Genomic DNA, 22,908 nt, shown 5'->3' on the forward strand with positions numbered 1-22,908 from the left:
ATTATCTGACCATTCACTCTTAAAGAGGTTTCTGTAGAAACCGGCAGCAAACTTCCTGATCCCAGACAAGTCTGAGACTTCAGAGCCGCTACCCGTTCGTAAAGAGTGAATGATCTTCCTTTGTCCATTTTTCTGCTCCAACCCAAAGAAGAACTGGGAGGGGGCGTCCATCTGTGATATATTCAGGAACCTCGACCTGACCAGCGCCCCCTGTGCTGAAAAACCCAGCAGGTTGGCAATGGCCGACTGTTTGGACCTGAGGGAGTTTAAATGCCCTCGATCTCCTGTAGAAGCTGCTAGAGACTGTAGTTCTTCTACCTGACTCTCCAGATCCTTCATAGACCGGGTTAAGTCTCTCGTGACATTGCGAGTGAACTGCATGCAGAGCTGCTTGGTTTGGGTCTTTCCGAAGTCCCACCACTGCTGAATGTTGGTGAAGGCAGGTCTGCTCTCCCTGTGGGAAAACCAAAAATACTTAAAAGCAGTTCTAAAAGCCTGGTCTTTTAAAAGAGCCGTGTTAAAATGCCAATAGGCGCTTTTTACACGAACATTTTTTATAAAAACAGAGCAGGAGACGAGACAATGGTCAGTGAAACCCACAGGCTGAATAAAACACCCCTTAAAAATATTTAATTGGTGTTTAAAACAATAGATGCGGTCCAGTCTGGCCAGAGATAAAAGGTTCCCCTTTGTGTGGCTCCAGGTGTACTGCCGGTGGTCCCTGTTAAAAACCCTCCACAGGTCAGACAGCTTGTGGGTTTCTATTAGCTGTCTGATCCTGTGGGATGAAGCAGCATGTGGCTCAGGATGGTTCCTGTCCAGGTTTGGATCAACTGTGCAGTTAAAATCCCCCCCTAAAAACAGAAAATCATCCCCTCCACAGTCTCTAACAGTATCACTTAAAATGTTTAAAAATGCCACCCTATCCACCCCACTGGTGGGCGCGTAGACATTTAAAAACACAAGCTTTATGTTCTCATATTGTGCCTGAACTTTCAATAAAACACCTGGGATTATTTCCTCAGTGATAAAGGAAATGGGTAAATAGTTTTAGGTGAATAAAATCCCCACCCCTCCGCTCAGACTGGATTTGTGGCTTAAAACGACCTCCCCATTAAAAGCCCTCCTCCAGTCACTCTCATTGTCTGCTGTGCTGTGGGTCTCCTGCACCATCATCACGTCTATCCTCTTCAACTCCATCAACTTAAAAAGAGATGCTCTTTTAAAATCAGCCCTGGCTCCGTTCAAGTTTAAAATGCTGATGTTAAAATCACACATTGATGGAGAGAAGCTTAAAAAGGGGATGACAGTGATGTCAGTAAATAAAAACACAGGATGTTGTGATTAACACTCTTGTCCTTCATTACTGATTTGTGCTTTTATCTTAGAAACAAGTTTTCTGAGCCGGAAGACCTCCCGGTCCGAGAGCCCGTCTTTGGACTGGCCAGACTTCCTGGTGAGAGGGCGAGCTGACTGAATGAACAGCTTCAGGTCGGAAAAGTGCTCCTCTACAACAGGAAGTCTGGCTCCTTTTGTAATCCCTAAAAACGTTTTAATTTTTTCCATAGAGTATGGAGTCTGCTGCTCCTCCTGAGTCAGGCAGAAATCACTCTCCGACTCGGCTGTTCTTTTAGATGCTGACTCCAGGCTCCCTGATTCAGATGTTTTTCTTTTTTCTGAAACTCTTAACAGATCATCATCAGACATGTCATCATCCATCAGATCCACACACATTGAAACATGCTCATTTGCGTTTGTGTCAATAGTTTCATTTTCGTCATTATTTTGAAACGGTGCAACTTTTTCGGCCACGACCACCGGTACTGGTGGCCAGGAACCGCCGCGGCACCACCGCGGGGGATCGCCGCGGCACCGGCCGGGGCCGCCACGACGGCCACCGGCACAGCCGCGGCCACCGCCGGCGGGCCCGCCGCGGGGACCACGGCAGGGGTAGCCCCGGGCGCCGCCGCCGCGGCAGCGCCAGCCTGCCTCCCGGCACCCCCTTCCGGGCAGGACCGGACCAGGTGCCCCTCCGCTCCGCAGCCAAAACATTTCATGGTCTCTGATGAGACGAAGACCATGTAATTAAAACCCTCTACCTTGAAGGAAAACGACAGGTTGAGATCGCTTGTTGTGTCTTTGAGGATCATGTACACCTGTCTCCGGTGACACACGACGTGCTTCAGCTGCGGGGCCTTGCAGCCCAAAGACACCATTTTTATGGGTGAGACCAACTGGCCAAATCGCGACAACTCTTTAGCCAGCACTTCGTTTTTAATGAACAGAGGAGCGTTGGAGATCGTTATCCTGGTAGCCGGACTAACCAGCGGGAGAACGGGGGTGAAGGTGTCCTGGATCACGACCCCGCTCTCCACCACCGCACTGACTTTAGCCGTACTGTCCAGGAAGATAACGATTGCTCCGTTCATTCGGGAGGCAGACTTCACGCTGCCGTACCCGACCACCTCTCCCACCGCTAAACCCGCCTCCTCCACCGAGCACCGCATCGCCGGGACAAGCTTGATGGCATGCCGCCGAGTCAGCCGTTCAAACTCGGCGGCAGCGGCTTCCGCCACTGGCATGGTGCCAACCAGGCCCTCCGCTCGGCCTCCACCAAACACCAATACACAAAAACACACAAAAACACTTAGACACACTACTAACTGTAAAGAAAACACGTACACATAAAGATAGACAGAAAAGATTGAGAGAAAAATTCAAAGAAAATCACTCACACCGCCAACAAACTCACACACCACGCTCTCAGCTCCACACACCCTCCGCCATTCTCACAGAGAGAGAGAGAGAGAGAGAGAACTGGGGTGTGTGTGAGTGTGTGTGTGTGTGTGTGTGTGTGTGTGTGAGAGAGAGAGAGAGAGAGAGAGAGAGAGAGAGAGAGAGAGAGAGAACTGGGCTGTGTGTGAGTGTGTGTGTGTGTGTGAGAGAGAGAGAGAGAGAGAACTGGGCTGTGTGTGTGTGTGTGTGTGTGTGTGTGTGTGTGTGTGAGAGAGGGAGAGAGAGAGAGAGAGAGGGAGAGAGAACTGGGCTGTGTGTGAGTGTGTGTGTGTGTGTGTGTGTGAGAGAGAGAGAGAGAACTGGGCTGTGTGTGAGTGTGTGAGAGAGAGAGAGAGAGAGAGAGAGAACTGGGGTGTGTGTGAGTGCGAGCTGAGGGGGGAGCAATAGAATATTATAATAATAGCATTGCAATAAAAATAAATGTTTGGTAGGCTGTACACATCTGTATTTAACATTTAGCTGATGCTTTTCTTTCAAAGGTTTATGCTCCTAGCCTGTACATAACTGATGATGACAATGTGGCGATATTCCCGGGATCGGCTGGACATTTCAGCAGCCTGGACCTAAGACCTCGTGGCCACTATGAGGTTCATGGGGATGATATTGGTCTACCAGTTGCCGAGCAGAGTCATCCATCGTCAGGCCAGAACCGTTTTCAGTTCCACCGTACATCACAGCCCACTGCTGCTCTAGGGTCACCTGCTCAGGCCATAGCTGCTGCTCCCCCCCCGAGCAAGCATGAGTAACACCTTCCAAAGGTACACCCAGTTTCATCAGTTCACAGCCCCTACAATTGACTAGCAAGCTACATATGAATAAATCAACATAATTGTACTTGTTTTCCTAATGTAGACTATGTGTTTGAGATGGAATTCATGGATTCGACTTGATGTAAACCACTCCCACAACAATCTTTCTAGGTCTGTTTTCATGGCTGAGCTCAGCCAGGGGAAACTGAAGCCTGCTCGTATGGTTGTACTCAGACTGTTTGAGTTTGAAGCCACAACCACAGGTATCCTTGCAAAAATACATGATGCCCTGCAGAGTGATGAGCCGCTCATCCTGACTGATGCCCAGGGAAATGAGATTGTGGACTCCGAAGGGACAAGAGGTACTGATGGAAAAAATGAATAATTACATAATAATAGTTTGTTTGATCAACTAGCTGCCCTATCTACTTCAATACTGTGCTCTCTTTGTCTCATCATTTTTGGACCCACAAAGTATTCTGTTTAGCTGCAAATGTGTTTCCATGATATCTGCTAAATGATTTGTCTTCCTCTCTTGCTAGGCTCCAAGTATTGGAAGCAAAATGCAAAAAAGTTTCTTGCCGTCCCAGAGCAGATCTTCCATGAGTTCCAGCATGGAACAAAGGGAAAGAAACTGAGGTAAAACATTTGAGTTACTGCCTATTAATATTTGTCTTTCATCTTGTTTTTATTACCATCTCTTAGAAAAAAGGTTATCTGAACACAACTGGTGAATATTGTATAATTTTTTTGTTGTCGTTTTTGTCCCTCCTTGTAGTCTTAAAGATATGGACTCCACAAGTCTTCAGGATGTCCATGATAAAATAGAAGAAGTGGTCTTGGCTGCTCAAGGACTGAGTGAAGTCACCACAGTCATGAAGGACCTGTCAACACATGCCAGCAGCACCAGCGGCGCTATGCTGGTTCTGACCAACACCATGATAACACACATGAAGGAGGCCTTTGGTTGTATTGTGTGCAAAGGTCTGTAACATAATTTATTGTTTGATCTATATTAAAGTCTACCTTTAAGCAGGATCAAATTGAATGTCCAAGTGAATCAAACATTCACTTTTGCATGTTAAAGTGAAACGGTCCCTTGCCAAGCTTTTAAACATATGTAATATGTAGATAAAGTAAAGAGAAGATAATATATTGAACTCTAATCTTGCATGTGAATTGTCCTTTTTATTTTCTTCATCAAACAGGGCTAATGGAAGAACCTGTGATTGCTGTATGCTGCAAAAGCTTTGTTGGCTGCAAAAGCTGCGTTGACCAGTGGATGCCGACATCCAACCAGTGCCTCAAATGCAGGGCAGATGAGTTCTCTTTCAATGCCCACAGGCTGACCAGTCTCGACAATGTTCTCTCCATACTGGGTGGTGTAATTAAGATGGATTAACCCTTTAAGTGTGATTGTATCACGTTCTGTGATTTAAGCCTGATTGCCTCTGTTACAGTACATCTGGCTAATTGTTCAAAGTCAGTTGGAATTGTTCAACAGCTGTAGAGGATACAGAATATTTTTTGTATTTCATGTTGCACTTTAGAAAAATATGTTCACTTAGTGGAAAACATATTGTTGATTGTGTTTGATTTGAGTTGCAATTCAATGAAAGTAACAAAATATACAGTTTATCCAGTACCAACTTGTCTTTATTTGCCATTTTCATGCATATTGTTGTTTAATGTTTATCAGATACAGCAATGCATCCTGAAAAGGTGCAAAATTATAGTTTACCACATTTTCTAATAAAACTGAAATATCAGGGTACCCCTCAGCAAATCGTTGTTCTGCTGATATTTTGTCCTCCTCATTTGAGAAGGGGTCGGTTCCAAAACAGGAGACTCTAGTAAGTGAAGAGCCAACATCCTGCTGGTACATGTCTGCTGCTTGGGAGGCATGTGGCAACAAATCATCTCCTAGTTTTTTTGGACATCCTCCTGCAGCCAAATGATTGGGTGTTCCTTTGCCTGTGAAGCAAAGCATAGGTCACAAAATGTCAGCTATTGTGTGAATTCACTGTCAACTTTAAAATAAAGAAAAACTTCACACAAAAGGACTGGACTGTAATGTGTTACATGTTTTTTTTTATGTAACTCACCCGGGATTCTATGTGCATTCCATGCAAGAACAGCTCTTGTTATGCCAATCTTGCACAGCTCAGCAGTAAGGTTAGATGTACAGTATCTGGTGACGTCCATGTTGAGGACTTCCTGATCCTGCAGCTGGATGAGGGCCTCCTTCAATGGGTAATTTACCCGGTTGTTGATCTCTACCCACATTCGCTCTACCGTATGATTCTGTAGACAAGAAAAGGGTCGATTTTTTCTTTAGATGGATAATGTAAAACCAACACTCAATTAAAAAAAATCCCCACTCAATTTAGTCTGCAAAATCAACATGGTGAGAGGAAATAGGATTATATCAGATGTAAAAAGTGAACAGACAATATGAAGAGGGTTGATTGGGAGTCCAAGGAGGACCATTGATGTGTAGGGGTACCTACAAGCATCCCCACTCAAGGGTGCATCTGGTTAAGGTTAAGTGATATTTTCTGTTAGCTATATATTCCAATAACAATCACTGCTAGAGTTTATTTTGCTGTTCAGTACGTAACATCTGAGTAACATCTCCAAAGCATAGTCTCATTTCAGGCATGAACAAGGCACATTTTGTACATTAAGGAAGCCGTTAACAGAGTTAATGTGACTTGTCAAAGAAAACCAAAATAACCTACTTGATTTATTGCCCTGCTGATCGTAACCTCTAATTGTGTGTCCGATACATGTCCCCTCCTGGAAATGTTGTGATGTGCACAAAATCTCCTGACACTCATTTCAGAACACCCTTTCTGCACAACTTATTGTAATACATTTGTGGAAATGTCCGCGTGCGAGAGATTTTGAGCTATCATTTCTCTTATTAAATGTCCATAGGGCTCGAGAGACACCATCTCGTCCAGGCTTCAAACTCCTGCTGACCGAATCTGCTACTGTTTTGCTAGAAAACGCTAAAGACGTGCTAATCGCTGGAAAAGGGCTAAAATACTGCTTCCGGGTATACTGCTTCCGGTTGACCTTGTAATAATACAGATGTTAAAAAATCTCTGCATTTTTGCATTTGGGATTAACATAGATTGGATTCTTCATGTTTATCTGGGAATATAAAAATCCACAATAGGAAAACAACACAAAATCCGATTTTATGGCTGTATTTGAATAGAAAACGGCTCCTGTTTGGTCTTTTAAAACCTGCTACATATATTGAAAAAAGAAAAATGACTCGTTTTTTCGTTTTTCGTTTCAAAATTGAAAATAGAATGAACGGAAGGTACACGGACCAGAGAGACGGGGGTACGTTTTATCAGTCTGTTTTCTGGGAATAATTTACACAAGCAGAAACCAGAAACAAGCCGTTTTTTTCGTTTTTGGGCAAAAACCGAAAATCAGAATTTCAGCTCATTTTCTTGTTTTTTGGTTCCTACTTACAAAACGAATTTACCACTCATTATTTTGTTTCCGTCGGTGGGCGGGTCCTCTGATTGACTAGTGTGCTTCCTTGCCCTGTGCTCTTCAAAATAAAAGTTTTTCCGTTTGATAATGTCGACAAAAATATTACTGTATTGTAGACACTAGCAGACACAGAGGTCCCTAACACCCACAGTCAAGACTGACCCGGCTTCAAATAACAATAATACTATTCATAATCATTTGAAAATGAGAACTTATGAAGTTATGATGACTTCAGGCAGTTGATGTTCAGCCACAAGGTGGCGCAGTTGTTACATGAAGAGTAGACCTCGGGGCTTTACTACGAAGGAGGCTCAACATCTCCAGGCTCTGTGTTCATAATCCGGCTCAACAAAACCTAGGGTCCCGGTCAGAGTTAACTGTATCACGACGGTGGTCATTGTCCGGCTCTGAGCTTTGTGCTCTGTGCGCGTTCACAGCTGCTGAGAGCTGTGAGAGCTAATAGGAGTGATCCCAACCAAATATGAAAAGAGATGAGGCTAGTTTTTAATTTCTGACAGCTGAACATTGCACATCTGTTAACCTTTATCCATTTACAGTAAACAAATCTTTTTTTCTTGTTGAAAGATATTTTATATTGTTTTCATATTATTATTTAGGTACTGAGGGTGATTACAAAATATATTATTATTTACATATTATTATGTAAATAAAGCAAAGCTCAGAGCCGGACAATGACCACCGTCGTGATACAGTTAACTCTGACCGGGACTTTAGGTTTTGTTGAGCCGGATTATGAACACAGAGCCTGGAGATGTTGAGCCTCCTTCGTAGTAAAGCCCCGAGGTCTACTCTTCATGTAACAACTGCGCCACCTTGTGGCTGAACATCAACTGCCTGAAGTCATCATAACTTCATAAGTTCTCATTTTCAAATGATTATGAATAGTATTATTGTTATTTGAAGCCGGGTCAGTCTTGACTGTGGGTGTTAGGGACCTCTGTGTCTGCTAGTGTCTACAATACAGTAATATTTTGGTCGACATTATCAAACGGAAAAACTTTTATTTTGAAGAGCACAGGGCAAGGAAGCACACTAGTCAATCAGAGGACCCGCCCACCGACGGAAACAAAATAATGGGCGCGTTTGGGATCGCATGCATTTGCGCCGATGCCTGCACGAGACTTGAGAGGATCCGCCGGAACTCGTCATAAACACGCCAAGTTATCACCACGTCAAGTCGGACACGGGTGCACTTCACGGACTATTTTTTTTTTTTTTAATTTAAACTTTATTAATAATTGTATACATAACAAAAACTATCGCGCCAGGGGAAACTTCACGGACTTTGCACAAAGAATATGGCCTGCCCAGTGGCGCTGGCTTTCTTCGTCGCTGACGAACTCGAGCCGAGGCATTTGAAGTCCCGTTGTTGACGGAGGCTGAGGAATTTTCTCACGTGGGAAATACCACGTGGTAATTCTAACCAACTAGGGCAACGTTGAGGGGAGTGTCTTATGTCCGAACTTATTTCAGACCATGGGTGCAGTCGAATAGTCTTTTTCCAGTCCATGATAAGAGCCGTTCGAATTCTCAAAATGCAAAGTGATAATAAATGTGTGGACAGTGATAAACATTGAATGTTTTTTTTTAATTTATTTCAATCATGTTACAAATGTTTGACAAAAACGAAACTAAAACCACAAATAAAACGTAAATAAAACAACGGTCAAACAGAAAGGAGGAGCTGCTGGACCTGAAGCTGGTCAGTGAACCAGCTGTTGATAAAACCAACATGTGGAGAAGTGGACAACGCGCTTTTTGTATTCATTATTGTAGTTTCTCCAGCACAGACGCACGTCAATCGCCGGTGCCGATCATCAGCTGTCGATCATCAGCTGTCAATCATCAGCGGCCGCGTTATAATGACGTAGCTTAGTGAAAGTCCAGTCGGATTCTCTGAGCACCGCGGTCGACTATTCCTAAGTCCTTTTGAGTTCTCCTATCGCCTTTCCTTAACCCCGTGACGTTTTCCCCAGAGGTCAAGGAATAGGAGATAGGAATAGGAGTTAGGACCTTATTTTTTGACTATTCGACTGCACCCCCTCTGCAGAGAAAAGCATGCGAAGGGAGGTACCTGGAGATACCGCGAGTTTTTAAAGTCATGTGACCTGTCGCAAAGGGAAGTTATCACCAGTATTTGTGACGTTTTTTTCCCAGAATGCCTTGTTTTGCGAGGCAAATGCATGCGCATGCTTGATTCCAAACAAGCCTAATGGGTGCAGTCGAATAGTCTTTTTTGCTTAGGAAGGTTCCTAACTGAAGAAGTGACCCGGAAGTAAACAAGTGGCCGCCATGATAAGAGCTGTTCGAATTCTCTAAATGCAAAGGAAAGGAGCTCCAATGCTTCCTTTCAGAGCTCCTTTAGCATAGGATGCAACGGACCTTCCTATGCGAAAGGAAAGGAGATTACGCCGACCCACAATTCTTTGCGAGAGCAACATTTAAAGTGCTGCACACCTCGGCCGTTCATGAAAACAAACGATATGTGCATTTGCATATTTAACAATGACTTCCATGCAGACATATAGTAATTGGAATAGTGATGATAAATGTGTGTGGACAGTGATAATAATTGAACGTTTTTTTTTTATTTATTTCAATCATGTTACAAATGTTTGACAAAAACGTAACTAAAACCACAAATGAAAAGTAAATAAAGCAACCGGTCAAACAGAAAGGAGGAGCTGCTGGACCTGAAGCCGGTCAGTGAACCAGCTGTTTATAAAACCAACATGTGGAGAAGTGGACGATGCGTTTTTGTAGTCCATTATTGTAGTTTCTCCAGCGCAGACGCACGTCAATCGCCGGTGCCGATCATCAGCTGTCAATCATCAGCGGCCGCGTTATAATGACGTAGATAGTGAAAGTCTGGTCGGATTCTCTGAGCACCGCGGTCGACTTTTCCTAAAGGTGCGTGTCCACAGGCAGCGGTGTTTCCCCGCGTCCCATTCATTAGGCTTGTTCGGGATGGTCTTGGCTTGACTTGACTTACCACGCCGACGAGAGCTGCAGGTGTCTGAGGGGGCGGGCTCTAAAAGAGACGGCAGCCAAACGCCGTCAAGTCGGACAACAAAGTCAACGTGACTATAGTGCTCAAGCGATAGAACACAGCAGCAAACCAAAGAGGATATGTTTTATATATATATATATATATTACACACACACACACACACACATACATATATACATAAATACATACATACACACACACACACACGCAAGGCAACATGTGGAAGGCATTATTTTTTCCCAGTATATTTGTATTATCATTCTGTTTGTATTAACCAGACCTCACATATAATAGGCCTACTCACAACACAATGCACAGAACTTTAGATCAAGCCATGAGATCAATGCGACCAAAATAAAAAGTATAATTTCACCACAAGGTGGCCGCCGAGTGCGGACCTGAATACACGTCATTGAACTTTTAACCAATGAGAACCATTCCGCTGTAGCGGAGGTGTGGACAAGCCAGTTGCAGCCACCGTTCACCGCGCTGCCAAGCGCTGCAAGAAGCGGCTCTTAAAAACTTGTTCTCGCGATGTTTTGGGTCACGTGATATGGTCACGTCTGTGACGTCTTTGCAGTCGGCTGCTAAGTCGGACACAAATTCTAGCCATCATGCATCGCTTTCAACCCACAATACATCACGTTAGGTGGCGCGCTGCAGGCGGCTACATCAAGTCGAGCGAGCCTACTGTCTATGTGAAAAGCCGTGCAATGCATTCTGGTAGCGTCGCGGCGAATGTCGAGAGACGGCGCGCGAGTTGGCTGCTCCTCATTTGCCTAAAGTTGAAGTCGAATCTACTTTATGCTAATCAGAGGCGCTGGGCTCGACTCGCCGCCTCGGGAACGCTCGCGAACGCTCGCAAAAATGTGTTGTTTAAAGGAGAGCGCCTGTCAATCATCCTCTAGTGGCAGCCCACCAAGCGTGCAATACTGGGAAGCGGCGCGTCCACTCGCGTTTAAAATCGCCCCTGTGGACACGCACCTTAAGTCCTTTTGAGTTCTCCTATCGCCTTTCCTTAACCCCGTGACGTTTTCCCCAGAGGTCAAGGAATAGGAGATAGGAATAGGAGTTAGGACCTTATTTTTTGACTATTCGACTGCACCCAAGGAGTGGTAAATTCGTTTTGTAAGTAGGAACCAAAAAACAAGAAAATGAGCTGAAATTCTGATTTTCGGTTTTTGTCCAAAAACGAAAAAAACGAAAAAACGACTCGTTTCTGGTTTCTGCTTGTGTCAAATATTCCCAGAAAACAGACTGATAAAACGTACCTCCGTCCCACTCGACCTCCTGGCTGTTATAAAATATGAATATTCATTCATGAACACAATATCTAATATCAGTTAACGAGTCGTTTTCCGATTTTAAAACAAATAACGGGATACGAGTCATTTCCGTTTTTCGTTCTTTTATTTTGAAGCTAAAAACGGGAAACGACTCGTTATCCGTTTTCCGGTTGTCGACTTCAAAACGAAAGTCGGATGGCCGCAACGTTCACGGACCCATCTCCCCAACAGAAGGTACGCTACTGCTAGGGCTCGTGCCACCACTCACGAGTCACATGATGTTAAATGAACACAAGCTAGTCCTACTTTCTGCTGTGCTGTGTTTTAGGCAGTTTCACACACACACACACACAAACACACACACACACACACACACACACACACACACACACACACACACACACACACACACACACACACACACGCACACACACACACACACACTATGAAGGTAAATCGATGTCAAAACACTTAGAAAGATGCGCAGCAGCGTGTGTGTGAACGCATGGTTATTTGTTATGCGTGCGTGCGTGCGTGCGTTGTCGTGCGCAGGTTGTATGTCACGCGTAACAAGAAGCTGCGTACATATGAAGCAGCGTGCGCACGTCTGTCTCTCACTGTTTGACAAATGTTGTTACGCGTTCACACGCACGTGCGGTCGCAGATTCTGATGCTGCGCGGCCAGAATTGATCTGCTGTGCGCACCTACTCCGCGTAACTTGAACGCGTAATGTAGTTGCCTCCCCTGGTTGACTGAAATGAACAGGCCAACTACATTAAGTGCTAAAAAACGCATGAATGTTACACGTAGTTACTCCGCGTAATGTGATCACAGGCGTGCAGCAGCCATCACGCGTGAACGTGCGCGTGAATGCGTGACCATTATAAGTCAATGAGGAAACTACATTACACGTCAGGCGCTGTGTGCTGCACAGGCGTCAAAGCACGCGGGTGTGACGCGTTCAGTTGATAGTTGCGCAAGTAATATGAAACGATTCTGACGCCATACACACACACACACACACACACACACGCACACACACACACACACACACACACACACACACACACGCCCACACACACGCACACACACACACACACACACACGCACACACACACACACACACACACGCACACAACCACATACCAGGCGAGTGCATTTTCTGCGTAACGTAAATAATATATATATTTTTGATTATTTCCCCCCTGATCCCTTAAAGAACAGCTGTATAATATTTAGAAATAATTTAATAATTTTCTGTTTCCATAAATATGTGTGAAATCAATGTTTTTTATTTTCCTTTCTATATCTGGTCATATGACTTTTGCTGTATTCATATGACACCACCACAGCATGAATATTCTGAAAGCCCAGGCTGTTCTGAAAAAAAGGAACCAAAATACTTGATCTCACAGGGCTGAGGTTTAACCACTATTCTTACACCAGGCGAGAGGAAGCGGCCTGCGCTCACAGGCAGAAATCTCAACCCCCCCAATGTTCAACTCAAAGTTACGCTTCCTGGTGTCTGAGATCTGCTACACATCGTCCTGTCGTCTCTCCTACATGTGAACAGTTTGGTAAGTGACAGTTTCTGATATTTCAAACATACAAGAATGTGACAATGTTCAGTCTTTACTGCAGTAAATGTACTGAAGCTGTAAAATACAGCTTCCACCAGAATGCATCAGTAAGAATAATCTAAGCATATCATGTATTATAGTACAACACTGTGTACTTTAACTGTGGATACTTTAAGTACAATTAGCTGATTACAAAGCAGAACTTTCGTGTTTTTACTGTGAAATACAGTAAATAAAAACATACTACAGAATTACATGTCTCCTAATAAACTGTAAAGACAAAAAAAAAGATTGTAAAAAAATAACTATAACCATACAAATTCAACGTATGTGATTCAAATTCAGTTTTTAATGCAATAACAGAAGTTGAGGAATTCTAATTCAACTATTAATTATTCAAACTCGTTTCTATGTCGCATACTTCGGCCCAAACAAAGTCCACCACCAACGTGACATAATAAACTGAGTAGCTAATCATCAGCGTTGATGAATGACCAATGAAGATAATAGTTGCATGGTAGTCCTCGAGAAGGTCCTCGGCTCTCGTCCCCATGGTACTCGTAGTCCACCTCTCTTCATGTTGATTGGGTGACATGGATCTGTTAGTTAGAAGACAAAGTAAATAATGTCTTCTTGTCAACACCGGTGAAAGGACAGTAACTACCCACATTCATTGTGAATGCGTTCACTAGGAGTATATGTTTATTTAATGTGTGTGACTGACTGACCAATCACTGCATGAATGTTGCCTCCAGATGTTCAGCGTTGCATCTCAGAAACTTCTCATTTATCTATTAAACACAAGAAACAGAAAACACGGACAAATAAATCCTTTACGTCCGACATTTGCAATTAAATTAAAGGTTCCCTATGTTTAAAAAGCCAGTCTGATTTGAGGAAAACACAGAGTCATTTCAGTACATCTAAAAGGCATTGCCTCAAATGTTTTGGTTTTTTGCGCTATTGTAAGTGTTTATTAGCAATGCTAGTTGAAGTCAACGTGGTCAGTTAGCATGTATCTGAATAAAATGTCCCTGAAAACACCGTTCTAACCATGAAACAACATTGTGTACTACTGTATGTCTATGTAGTATTTCATTCTTTCTATGTAGTATTTTTTTTTGTCTAAAGTTAACGTTGGTTTTGTTGTTGGTTTTGTTTTCTAAAGCTAACATTGGTTTTGTGGCATAATGTCGACCAACTGAATGTACAAACAGTTTGCTGAATGCCAGGAAAAAAATGTAAAATTCATGTCCATGTATACGAATGACTAGATTACAATTCCATGACTGTTTCACTAATTGCTGTGAGACTTTGTTGGAAGTTCATGTCGAACAAAAGGCCAAAGCAATAAACGTAACAATGTAACTTCCTGACCGTAGTTCGAGCTAATCCGATAACAAAAGAAACCAACAAAAACACATGGACATGGTCTAACTCCCTACGACAGGACGACAACGGTGTTTAACGACAACAGGGATTCATCCCTACTGCTTCATGTTGGACATTAAAGTCTGAGCTATTTACAATGTGAATAAAATGTTAGCATTGAAGCTAAAGTTATCTATGAAGAAAAGCTCAAAGATTAACACAAGGACTAAATGCGTATTTGAGTCAGTTGAAATATTGTAACTGGAGCGGTAACTTTGTGTGTCGCTGTGTCCTGAAAGCCTTTGAGATTCTCCTGCTGTCGTCTGGACGCTGTACAACTCAAACGGGACCAAAACATTATTGGTCTCACCGTTAACTACCGTTCATAGTTTTCAAGAAATGATGTCCCATTGGAGACACAGGAAGGGGCGGGACTTTGCCTCTCTGTTGTCAGTGTTGCCGTTGTGACAGTGTACGTCTCTGCCAGCAGGTGGAGACTCTGCTATGAATCAGTGTGAGGACCGAGAGGACGGAGTCCTTCCCTCTAAAACCACTCAGGATGGGGGACATGACAGCCAGACCAAAGCTCAGAGGTGAGACGAGGATCTTGAAGTGTCCAGGACTCAGATCACTCCACCATCATGGTTCTCACACAACAACATAGATATACATAATATTAACTAGATCGCTTTATTGAGTTTAAAACTGAACCTTGTTATTATCTGACTGTCCTGAGGTGAAGAATCAGGTCTTGGTCCAGACCTTTGTAGTCCATGTAGGGGATGATCTGAATCTAGTGTCGACTCTCCTGTTGAATCCATTGGTTTTCACTTTGGTGAACAATCACTGAGACCAGAAGCTTTAATTGCCTTCAATACTGTTAGTTGTCTGAGAAGAAGAAGCAGTCAAGTTTGATGATAAGTCAAATAAATATTCAGATTAAATATTAACCTGACACACACCTGGACCTGACGCTGTAACCTGCTGACACTTCAGCTGATCAGCTTCAAATATTGAATGAAAGGAATGAAAGTTTAACTGGAAATTCAGATCTTTTCTCTGTTGGTCTGTTGGACCACAAAAACACAGTGTCGATCAACAATAACTCACAACAGCTGATGGAATCTTCCACCTGAGTGGTTTGTAATTTACACACATGAAACATTTGCTGAATGAATAATGTGATGGTCTGAACTGCCAAACATCTCCCACAATGCAACTTGCCCCTCACACTACTTAGTTTGACAGCAGGATCGTTTTATGTTTATTTGCACCACTCATGACATTGCAGATAGGAAGGGGGGTTTCCTCCATATCGTGACCTATGTATCATGATCATATTGTATTGGGATAATATCGAAGTAAAAGTATTTCTTAAATTGTATTTATTGTATCAGGATGCAGCAGCAGAGACCAGACTCCCCTGGACCTGGACCCAGCTGTGTGTCCATGAAGAGTGACCGGTCTATGTTTCGCCCTGTTGTTTTTAAAGCTGACCAAGCTGCTGATGGAAGGTAAAAACTGAACCTGAACTGAATGAATCAGGTCTAGACCAGCACCTTAATCAATAACTCAGAGTCCACCAGCCCTGAATCCTGCAACCCGTTCTGTCTTCTGAACCACGATGAGTGACAGACAGTCTCTTGTTTCCCTGAAGCTCGAACAGAAAGGACCAATTAAATCCTTTTTAACTGGGATTAAACTACAGAATATGAAATAAACAATCCAACCTTAAAGAGACAATGAGGAGAAAACCTCTTGAAAGAAAAGACTCATAGACGGGAAAAGTAAAGAGTTAATGACATAGAAGAGTAGCGGCCAGGCTAAGCTAAGCTAAGAACAGAAAGACTCCAAACTAACACCAAACTAGAACACCGTCTTCCTCTCACTCAAGGGAGGTTGTAGAGTATTAAGTAAGACACTTTATATCCACCACACTCTTATTTTAGGTTTTACCTAGGGCCAGGACTCGATTAAAAAAATTAATCTAATTAATAAGAGGCTTTGTAATTAATTAATCGAAATTAAACCAGTGCAATTAACCCCCCCCCCCCCCCCCCCCCCCCACACACACACACACACACACACACACAAATGGACCCCCCCTGCCCCCCCGTTCACACCAGACGCGTATTTCTCCGCGGCGGTCGACAAGCGCTTCTGCTCAGCTGTTGTTCATTCAGAGCTTTTTTTTATCATAACCTCATAAAATAAATAGTCCATGTTTCTGTAACCAAGAAGTTTGTACACTTCTTTTATTTATCTGTTCAGAGAGAGAGAGAGAGTGATAGAGAGAGAGAGAGATAGAGATAGAGAGAGAGATAGAGAGACACACACACAGACAGAGAGTGTGTGTATGGTAGTAGACAGTAGTAGTGTAGATATACAGTTGAAATACACATATTTGTTTATCTACTCTTCACATTTATTAAATGTATGTCTCTTCCTGTTTCACAGTGCAAATTTAGATACACAAATATCGCATTTGTCAATCGCGGTATTTTATTTCTGAAAATTGTCTCGTGTTTCTTTGTGTGATTTCCTGCCAGAATCGACACGATCGCTCGCGGCACGCGCAAAAAAATAGAGCAGACGCCGAAACGATTGCTTCACGGCGTGGGACGGCCGCGCCTATTCGGTTGGTGTGAACTACACTATCGCTTAACAAGGGCGCCGAAAGGAAGTGGGCTCTGCTACGCGCCTATTCGCGGCGCTTCGGCCGCCGGTGTGAACCAGTATAATCGGTCCGCCTGAGACTCATCCAGTGAGAAACGTTCCACGGTGCAAAAATAAGTGCGATTAAAATGCGTCAATTTTTTTAAAGTTAAAGTCCCGGCCCTAGTTTTAACGTAACTAATAATACCCGAGGAGGTGTCTATTATCAGGAGGTAATGGACTACGTGAAGAACCATCAGACGCCCAGTGGAGATTTTGCAACCAAAATGTTGTTTCACGAGTCATAACTCCGTTTCCACATCATTGTACGTAGCAGGATGTTGTTGTACGTAGCAGGATGTTGTTATAATGTGTATCAACAATGAGGTGATAAATTAGGTACGGATCTGTGAAGAACTCAACTGAGCCTGTAAATCGACACACTGAGGGCACTCGATTGCAGACTTGTCTAATATTGTACAACAACGTTTTCAATCAATCAATCAATCCTAAAGTCCACGATGGAGTTGCTGAGCTGGTCACTGAAAGCGATCGACAGAGTGTTCTCAACACGGCGTGCGGGTTCTGGTGAACCTACATGCCCGGACGGAACCTTCATGCCCGGCTACGTCATGGATGGTTGGGAAAAGTGGAAAGTCATCTGCCTTGCTGCACTGGATGTGGAGGACGTCGAGGACGTGTACGCGTTCACATTCATGACAACTGAAACGATCACCTTGGGATGTGGAATCTTCATGCTATATCGGAGAATGAGAAAGATCGCTACTGAGCAGACCAGTGCGAGGGCGGACAACGCCACTACTCTGGTTGATGTGGCTGGGATTCGCTCTGACATCTCCGAAATTTGCGAGATCGTGGCACTGATGCGAGCTGAAACTGCCACAAATCGGGAGGTCATGGCGAAGTTAACGGCAGCGAAAGCTGCAGAGGATGATTCAAATAAAAATGGCATAAAAAAGGGCCCTCACACCATCCCAACAAAAAATATCTACACTGGTCTTTTGCTCTTTGTCGATTGGACCACCTTCTGACTTTGTGTCATGCCCGGCTATAAGATGAGACTGTTGTTCACTCATGTCGGACAAATATGGACGTGTGCAGACACACACCAAATCTGTATGTACTGTCTAGAGCTGGACCTCAGCTCTCTATACCACCTACTGCTGAAGCATGTTATGTCAAAATTCATAAGTAAAAGAAAATGTTTTGTCAAAATGTAAAATGCAGAAGATATGAAAAGATTATGATAAAGATTTTATCCTGTGGGTAATGGGGGCGGGACTAGATAAGCTTTGGCTTCTCCCGCTTTCCCTTTCGGCCATGTGTATTGTATTATTTTAACAAAGATGAAGTGTGATGATGATGATCTAATTGACATGCCCGAAATAAATAAATAAATAAATTGTCACCCCATAAGGTTCTAATGCGACGGAAACATTGTCCACTGCTCCCGCTAATAGGACAGACCTTAGATACGACTTGGCAACGGGAGATATTTCTAGTCAGCTCATAGAACCCTTAGGCTCAGCTACAAACCACAAAGCTAACATTATGCTAGCAAAACGCTGAGTGCAGCACTAAGACGGGTGTTCACGGGTCCAGAACGTGGTCAACGTGAGTCAGATCCATTTATAGTATTGATTCTGACACTAGCATCAACTCTTAGAGCAAGACTCATCAATATAAAGATATACAGAGCAAACTGATTCATGTTCATATTGTATTTAATGTATCAGGATGCAGCAGCAGAGACCAGACTCCCCTGGACCTGGACCTGGACCCAGCTGTGTGTCCATGAAGAGTGACCGGTCTATGCCTCTCAGTATTGGATTTAAAGCTGACCAAGCTGATGATGGAAGGTAAGAACTGAACCTGAACCCTCCTTAGAGGATGAATCAGGTCTAGACCAGCCAGAGAAAAGTTAAGAGTCAGTGAGACACTAAATTGGCTAACGTGACAGCTACTGCAAGCTAAGCTAAGCTAAAATATGCTAAGCTGGGTTTACATCGGAGCTGCTAGAAAACCTGGCATCAGAATCCAAAGGGCTCTGACCAAACTGGGTACTTGCATTTGGAGTGAGACCGCTTTGGTCCAAACAGGTAAAGAAATCCAGAGGAATCAGGAACAGGCAACAGATCAAAGGCCAGGAACAGGTACAAAGGGAGAAATGGATACATGTCAGGTACTGGATCAGGCCAGGATTCAGGTTTTCATGGGAAGCAAAGGCATGGGCAACATTGGAACTTTGATCTTTTCTGACTTTAATCCCTCAAGAGGCCGTTCAAGGCAAGCAAGCAGCAACCAGAGAGACATTCTACACCACCAGCTACACCATCTGGTCCAAGACCTGAATGAGTTTTACTGCAGGTTTGAGAAGCCAGCATTCACATAACAGACCAGATTTTGACATTGAAGTGCAAAGTATTTAAATATAAAATACAAATATGCCCTCTACTGGTTGAAACTAGATGGAAACTCCAGTTCTGTAAAGGGAAGCCAAGGCTGAAGTGCCTTAAACTGTCATTCTCTCTTGTTGTATAGAAGTCTATGAGAAAATGGTCTCTCTGCTGGCCACCAGGGGGCGACTCCTCTCTGGTTGTATAGAAGTCTATGAGAAAATGGTCCTACTTCTCTCTGCTGGCCACCAGGGGGCGACTCCTCTCTGGTTGTATAGAAGTCTATGAGAAAATGGTCCTACTTCTCTCTTGATGTATTATCTCAGTAAACATTGTAAACATGAGTTTATGGTCTCAATCTCTAGTTTCAAGTCTTCTCCAATCCAGCATGATGTTCATTTAGTACATTATGGTCCATTTAGAGTCCACCAGACCAGAAAGCAGGGGATGATTTAGGGGGCGGGGCTACCTGCTGATTGACAGGTCCATTTAGAGTTCAACAGACCAGAAAGCAGGGGATACTTTAGGGGGCGGGGCTTACCTGCTGATTGACAGGTCCATTTAGAGTTCAACAGACCAGAAAGCAGGGGATACTTTAGGGGGTGGGGCTTACCTGCTGATTGACAGGTCAATTTAGAGTCCAACAGACCAGAAAGCAGGGGATACTTTAGGGGGTGGGGCTTACCTGCTGATTGACAGGTTACTACCACCCTACCATTGCTAGTTAGCTACTAAAATGACTTTAACACTTAGCTGTAAAGTTGACCTTGAATTATGAAGCTAACTTTGTTAGCAGCTTCACACCAGAATCCACATGGATCCAGATCCAGTAAGGTTGCTGCTCTGGGTGCCACTCTGCCGCTTGTGTTCATCAGAATCTGAGGCTTCAAAACCGTAGTCCACAAACCAACAGGCGATGTCACCATGACGACGTCCACTTCTGATCTCCAGTCTGTGGTTTAGTGACTCTTTAAACTTGGTTTTCTCCACAGAGTTCAGCAGATCTCAGAGGTTCCGTTGACCCAGCAGCATCAAACACACCTGGACTCCATATTTATGGTGAGTACATGTACAAGCTCACCTTTCACTATTAACCACATCAACTACAGATTCAATGCTGAACAGGTTCTAGTGGTCTCCATGCTGCTCAGACCCACACATGAATCCCATGTTGGGTTCTTTAGAGTTCATGTTCAGTTTATCCTTCTGTTCCAGCTGCTGGAGGAGAACATCAGCACTTTTGTGAAGAACGAGCTGAAGAAGATCCAGAAGGTCCTGAGTCCAGATTACCCAGAATGCTTGGAGAGTGAGGACGAGGAGTTGTTGGACGGTGAGGATGAAGAGCCGAGGAGGAGCAGAGAGGCGTTTCAGAAGATCACAGTGCACTTCCTGAGGAGAATGAAGCAGGAGGAGCTGGCTGACCGTCTGCAGATCAGTGAGAGGATTTTAACAGATTTAACATGATGGAAAGAAGAGAAGGATTCAACATGAAGAACTTCATATTTCTCCTAATAGGCTGCACACAACTTCAATGTTTAGGTTCTCTGGTTGTCTACACACCCGATTACAGTCGATGTCATCATAAATATGCGTACGCATGATGTCAACGTTTATGTCGTTTTGCTTCAACCATCCAGACGAGTTAGAAGCTTTAAACAGTGAATTTAAACTGTTAGCAGCATCTAAATGTCTGCTTGTTACGTGTTCGGTTGTCAGAATCGATATTCCAACAGACTCAAGTTCTACAGAGTTCAGACAGGATCACGACCGTTTCAGAGGAACAGGTGTTTCACTTCACCCAGTGACCGTGTTAACTGGTGACTTACAGCTCGTATAACTCCAGTGTTGGTAGATGAAAAGAAAAAATGTATTTAAAACAGGCTTCTACGAAGACACCTCCATGTTTTCAATGGTGGCGTCTCAGCGTGGAGGATTACGGTATACCAGGACATTTAGAAATCCCAACGGTACTATTTTCAACACCGTCATCAATACCGTCTCTTTCTATGATGCTGTATTGTGATGTGTTGTAGTGACCAGCAGATGCCACCAGAGGTCAGTGTTTCTGTTTTGTTGCCTTAAAAATCTCATTCTGGTGAATTTTCCTTTCAAAACCAAAACGGCACATTGAGGCGATACAAGAGCCTCTTTATTTCTAGACTGACTCACTGAGCTTTACAGCTGCAGTTCAAAGGGTTATATATCCTTCCAGTTCTATTTGTCTTGTAAATGTCTTTTATTTTACTTCTGTTGGCTTCATCAGGTGCACCTGATTGATTTTGTGTCCAATAGTTATGATTTAATCATGAAAGAAGCTCATGAAGTCACTACTACTGAGGACTACAGGAATACATGGCTCTAACACATGGCTTGTTCATAGACTGTTAAAGGGTCTGTAGGATCCACTAACTGGGTTCCTTTGTTGTTTATCCAGGAACCGCTGGTGCAGTGTACCAACGTAAACTCAAGTTTTACCTCAAGAAGAAGTTCCAGTGTTTGTTTGAAGGCATCACTAGAGCAGGAAACCCAACCCTCCTGAATCAGGTTTACACGGAGCTCCACGTCACAGAGGGAGGGACTGCAGAGGTCAATGAGGAACATGAGGTCAGACAGATTGAAACGGCATCCAGGAAACCAGACAGACCAGAAACAACCATCAGACAAGAAGACATCTTTAAAGGCTCACCTGGAAGGGATGAACCAATCAGAACAGTGATGACAAAGGGAGTGGCTGGCATCGGGAAAACAGTGTTAACACAGAAGTTCACTCTGGACTGGGCTGAAGACAAAGCCAACCAGGACATACAGTTCACGTTTCCATTCATTTTCAGAGAGCTGAACCTGCTGAAAGAGAAGAAGTTCAGCTTGGTGGAACTCGTTCATCACTTCTTCCCTGAAACCAAAGAAGCAGGAATCTGCAGGTTTGAAGAGTTCCAGGTTGCGTTCATCTTTGACGGTCTGGACGAGTGTCGACTTCCTCTGGACTTCCTCAACAACGAGATCCTGACTGATGTTACAGAGTCCACCTCGGTGGATGTGCTGCTGACAAACCTCATCAGGGGGAAACTGCTTCCCTCTGCTCGCCTCTGGATCACCACAAGACCTGCAGCAGCCAATCAGATCCCTCCTGGGTGTGTTGACATGGTGACAGAGGTCAGAGGGTTCACTGACCCACAGAAGGAGGACTACTTCAGGAAGAGGTTCAGAGATGAGGAGCAGGCTAACAGGATCATCGCCCACATCAAGACCTCACGGAGCCTCCACATCATGTGCCACATCCCGGTCTTCTGCTGGATCACTGCTACAGTTCTGGAGGACGTGTTGAAGACCAGGGAGGGAGGGGAGCTGCCCAAGACCCTGACCAACATGTACATCCACTTCCTGGTGGTTCAGTCCAAACTGAAGAACGTCAAGTATGATGGAGGAGCTGAGACGGATCCACACTGGAGTCCACAGAGCAGGAAGATGATTAAGTCTCTAGGAAAACTGGCTTTTGAGCAGCTGCA

General features: G+C 43.9%; 3 protein-coding genes across 3 annotated transcripts in view; all 3 read left to right on the forward strand.

Annotated features, from left to right (window-relative positions):
* Nucleotides 1-22,908, forward strand: part of LOC311016209 (uncharacterized protein) — a 199,603-nt gene that overhangs the window by 168,446 nt on the left and 8,249 nt on the right. The gene's annotated exons all lie outside the window — the stretch shown is intronic.
* Nucleotides 1-22,908, forward strand: part of LOC311016215 (uncharacterized protein) — a 180,547-nt gene that overhangs the window by 63,065 nt on the left and 94,574 nt on the right. The window lies entirely within an intron of this gene.
* The window catches only part of LOC311016208 (uncharacterized protein), a 250,094-nt gene that overhangs the window by 45,761 nt on the left and 181,425 nt on the right, over nucleotides 1-22,908 (forward strand). The window contains exons 4-5 of the mRNA XM_084013784.1: nucleotides 15,728-15,844; nucleotides 18,743-18,865. Coding sequence (XP_083869910.1) covers nucleotides 15,728-15,844; nucleotides 18,743-18,865 — 240 coding nt within the window. The remainder of the gene's footprint in view (nucleotides 1-15,727; nucleotides 15,845-18,742; nucleotides 18,866-22,908) is intronic.

Source organism: Eutrigla gurnardus, assembly GCF_963514095.1.
Source record: "Eutrigla gurnardus genome assembly, chromosome: 7".
Classification (NCBI taxonomy): Eukaryota; Metazoa; Chordata; class Actinopteri; order Perciformes; family Triglidae; genus Eutrigla; species Eutrigla gurnardus.